The sequence below is a fragment of the Lucilia cuprina genome, chromosome 5, assembly GCF_022045245.1.
Source record: "Lucilia cuprina isolate Lc7/37 chromosome 5, ASM2204524v1, whole genome shotgun sequence".
In the NCBI taxonomy this organism is placed as follows: Eukaryota; Metazoa; Arthropoda; class Insecta; order Diptera; family Calliphoridae; genus Lucilia; species Lucilia cuprina.
In genome coordinates, this window is record NC_060953.1 from 43,469,540 (window position 1) to 43,474,754 (window position 5,215).

The following is a 5,215-nucleotide window of genomic DNA, read 5'->3' on the forward strand; positions in this document are numbered from 1 at the left end:
AGAACTGAACTAGAACTGAACTAGAACTGAACTAGAACTGAACTAGAACTGAACTAGAACTAAATTAGAACTAAATTAGAACTGAACTAGAACTGAACTAGAACTGAATAAAAACTGCACTAGAACTGAACTGATAAAGGTTCTTACAACAACATATTAACACCATACTATTTTAGTTATTTATATTAAATAAATATCGATTTTGCAAAATGTTGCTATTTATGTTCCTAGAAGCCTATAAATATTCAGCCTTCAAACCGTTTTAAAATTAAAGCCATGTATTTTTAATTATGTTAGCGGTACATTTACTAATGTTTCTAAAAAAGTACAGAAAAGAGTACTTCTTCACACATTAACTTTGCAGACTAGTGCAAAACAAAAACATAGATATAGTATGCAGAAATGGAGAGAATGTAGCGAAGATGCGAAAAGAGAGCAAGTGGTATAAAAGTAAGCCGCTTGCAGAAAAATCCTTCAGTACTCTAAGGACAGTCAAAGTGAGTGGTGGTTGAGAAATAAGCGGAACAGGAAAACAACAAAATTAAATAGAAGTGAAATAAAGTAAAAGTAACGGTAAATTAAATAAACACAAACAAATTGCAGACATTAAAGAGAGAGTGAGTGTAAATAGAGCAATTCAAAACAATGATACCGGTATAAATGCAATAAAATGCATAAATAAATATTGAAACTAGAAAAAGAAATAAATAGACAATATATACACAAATTAAAGGTACTGAAGTTTAAATAAAAGCAATTAAAATTTGAAAAAAATAGAAACATTTCTAGATAACAATGAGTACAACTCATGTATATTTTGCCGATATGCCAGTGGCAGCGGTTGTTCGAGAAGGCCATACTCCCCTGGATACCTTAAATGATGACGCAATACATCACAGCCGCAGTATTTCACCCAATTGCAGTGGCAATTCGCCAATACCTCGTTATGAACGCAATATGGGCTTCTTTCGTCAACTGAGTCGACGTTTTGGTTTGAGGTCAAATGATGACCTAGTTTATACGGCCAGCAATGAGGAGGACAATCAAAGTTCATCGACCGATTCGTGTTCATCGCATACACCACCTTCATCGGCAGTAGCATCAACATTGTCATCGACAGGCGATAACAATAAAAAAGATACTAATCTATTGCTTAACTCTTCTTCTCATTCGGCCTGTGCAGCCAATGAGTATGTATCGTGTGCCTCGAGTGAAACTAGTAGTACAGTTGATATTGATGAACAACTGCAGCAATTGCAGTTGCAACAACAACGACAACAGCAAAAAGTTAATAGTTCAGTTATTGCGAGCAATGATGGGGAGACTGGTGACAATAATGCAGATGAAAATGTTGTAGATGATAATAATGAAAATTCTGATGAAGCTTTGAAACAGCCTAATGCTTACAATAAAGAGCGTAAATCATTTGCACGTTCTAGTTTTTCGCGCCTTCATCGACGTTCCACCACCTCTTTAAGGCGAGCCTTTGAGGCATTCTCTCTATCATCACGTTCCCTTTCCTGCAGTGGTGTTACACCCCCACCCACTTTACCCACGTCATCGTCTACGGCATCCACCAACAATGGCACACCCATTAAATCTGCTTTGAAATCTTCCTCTAACCTAGAACTCAATAAGAAATCACAAACATCTTCCTTAGCAGTGACAACATCATGTCTTAAGAAAACTTCTTCGTGTTCAGCTTCATCCTGTTCAGCCTCGATAGCGGGTAAAGCATCATCCTCATCATCATCATTGTCGTCGTCGTCTTCTTTAAAAACCAAAACAAAACCACCGCCACAACGTATACTACGTCAGCCAGTCTCATATACATATCTAAAGGGCATTTCGGGTCTACCAACCCAGAGGGTACCACGTAATTCGGTATGTTGTCAGTATGCCAGACGTTAAATTTGTTAGATAAAATTTTTAAATATATAGTAGCAGCAGCTATAATTTCAAGGATGGGACTGACAGTAAAACAGCAGTTATAGTGCAATATACATACATACATACACACATACATACTTAAGTAATTGAAAGTTTAAAGTTCATACATACATGCATACATATTTATACTTACAATAGATACACATATGATATCATACTCTTATATCGTACATAACACTGTATTTAATAATACACATACATATGCAATTGTAGATAGAAACATTAAAGAAAAAAAATATTTAATTTTTCTTTTTTTTTCTTTTTTTGTTGCCATAACATTTTAGTTTGTATGTGATTAGAAATTTGTTCTCATTTATTTTATTAAATAAATGTGCGTGTGTCTATAAAACAGGACACTATATAGTTTTAATATATAATTTCTTTGCAGTCTTATTTAGATGATTCACAATCATTAATCGCAAATGTGTTTCATACAAGTAAAACTAAAAATAAAACATCATTTTTTTTAGAAACCGAAAATAAATAGTCCACTTAGTTATGATGAATTGTTTATTAGCTGTTATTAAGCGATTTTAAATTAATTCTTCTATGGTGATCATTTCATTCTATTTACTTTCTATTTTTGTTCTCGAATATTCCGAGAACCTTTCATTTATAATAAAATGCATCCTTTAAAGAAATTTTATGATATCATTCCTTTGAGGGAAAAATATGTAATTGAAATTAAAAAATAACCATAATTTTAATTTGAATTTGAACTTTTGGATTTTAACTGCCGGCAACTAATGCCCTGTTTAATTTAAATAATTTATATCTTAAAACAGAAAATAAATGGTATGTGGACAAGTTTGTTTTCGGTTTCTGTGCCAGAAAAGAAAAAACTCATTAATTTACTCATTTATTAAACTGTGATATTGAAAACATTACAAAATTATAAAAAAATCCTAATTTTGTTCATCTTATTCCATTTTTAAACTCAACACCATTTCCAAATGTATTCAAAAATCATCCTCAAATACCACTGGGTAAATTCTAGAAAATTTCTATTTTAATTATTTTAAAGATCAAGATTATTAACAGTTACAAATTCTCAATTTCTTAGTTGAGAAAGCCATGTCCGTATATGTTAATATGGTAGGCTAGAAGTTAGTGTTCCAGTCTATCAGGCCAGAAGTAGAGGGTTCAATTTCCTGACACTGATGAGGAAGTGCACGATAGGCCCAATAGAGACATAGATGTATTTTTTCTAATTTGACGTAACATACGTTCTATATTTAAAACAAAGTCAAAGCCCTATATATAGACATCATTAGACTAATATTAATATCATGATGATTTTAGGAATAGGGGTCTCAAGAAGTCAGTGTTCCAGTCTATCAGGTCAGAAGTAGAGGGTTTGATTTCCTGATACTGATGAGGAAGTGCACGATAGGCCCAATAGAGACATAGATGTATTTGTTCTGATTTGGCGTAGCATACGTTCTCTATTCAAAACAAAGTCAAAGCCCTATATATAGACATCATTAGACTTATATTAATATCATAATGATTTTAGAAATAGGGGTCTCAATGAGGGATTGGGATAATTAAAAATCAAATACTTACAAATTTTAATAAACAATTGTGGATCGATTTAATTTTTAATTAAAGACCGATCATTTTACAATTTGATAGAACTGAGAACCGATTCTCATAAAACTTAGTAGAGTGTTTTTGGTTTATATAAAACTTGTTTATATTAAATTTTATTGCTAAAGGCCGTTAAATTAAATTCCCGAAGAAGACCTTATATGGAGGGTAGGGTCTATCATGTCAATAAAAAGTATTTTAAGCTCTTTTCATTCGGACTCTATCAATAGACGGAGATGGCTAGATCATCTTATAATCTAATGGGTCTATATTTAGTGATCTCTATTAAAAGAATAACAAAATATTTTTTGAAGGTTTTTCCAATTTTTTTCAAAAAAAAAAAAATTACATTGAAAAGTAATGAGTTTAAAACAGCGGAGCTCAATATTGCCATTACATAGCACGCGTGATAGGGTAAGAAAATTCTGCTGACGCTAAGTTGATACACATACACTATGGGTTTAATTCTTCTTCTTTTTATAATGAGCAATATTAATTGGTTTGCTCTCAACATGAAAAACAAAATCAAATCAGTTGCTGATCAGCACTTGTCGAAGCAAGGTCTATGCGCGACGTTTTTAAAATACACACAGAAATACAAGAACAAAATTTTGAGAAAACCGAATTAATGTTGGAGAACTGTTGATAGTTTTTTTATATATAAACTTTGATATACTCTGGCTGTCAAAATCCATAATAAATATTTGAGCATTTCTGGTTTAAAAGCTAAACAATCCGACTCCCCTACTTATTCATTATTATTTTAACAAATTTCTTTAACACGTTAATGACATTGAAAGCAAGAAATCATTTTAACATGGTAACGACATTGGAAGGAAGTACTTACCACGGTCGCTTACAAATTGATAGTTAAATAAGTACTTTATAATAGGGAGTTTAAAATATCTCTTATTAAAAATGTGAAAATAAAACTTCAAAATTCAAAACTAGATACTACTTACGTAACTGATAATATCTAAGTCATTACAAGAGTACCTAAAAGTAATGAATTGAAAAGTAAGTGCCTAGTCATTAGCGTGTTTTTGCTAAAATGTTATAACATTAACACGATTCCTGGACATACAATTTAGAAAATAGCTAAAAATTTAAATAGAAATTGTGAATTTACATTTAGAAATTGACGGGATTTCAATAGCAATTTCTGTTCTAAGATTAAAAGGGCTTTGAAATGTCATTAAAAAATTATAGACAAATTTTGAAATATAATTTGAAATACTTTCTAAATTACATACAATTGGAAATGTTAAAAATCGTTAAAAAACTCCATTACTTCATCACTCTCAACATCATCTAGTTTAATAACATGAAGTTTAAATTTTTAAAATAATAATTTTAATAACAAATTAAAATTTTGCACATAAATTTTTTTCTTATAAAAAAAGCTTAAATTTATTACTTTTTATATTAAAACGAAATTATTTATACAATAAAAGCAACAAATTAAAAAAAATAAATATATTCACAGGATTTATTAGCAAAAAAGACTGTTCAAAATTCTTAAATATAAAAATTTTTAATTAAATAAAAATTTAGGTATTTTTATAGAAAACTTATGATTTACCAAAAAAAAGGAGTCAGTTTTCGAGTTAAAGTTTTAAATTATGCATGGCCTCACAGAGAAAAGATATTTGTCAGTTAAATATATTTAATTTCA

General features: G+C 30.4%; 1 protein-coding gene across 1 annotated transcript; it reads left to right on the forward strand.

Annotated features, from left to right (window-relative positions):
* Positions 1 to 497: 497 nt before the first annotated feature.
* Positions 498 to 4,980, forward strand: LOC111688918 (uncharacterized serine-rich protein C215.13). The gene is made up of 2 exons (XM_046952980.1): positions 498 to 733; positions 790 to 4,980. Exon 2 carries the CDS (start codon positions 796 to 798, stop codon positions 1,909 to 1,911), a length of 1,116 nt encoding a protein of 371 aa, XP_046808936.1. The 5' UTR covers positions 498 to 733; positions 790 to 795; the 3' UTR covers positions 1,912 to 4,980.
* Positions 4,981 to 5,215: the final 235 nt, after the last annotated feature.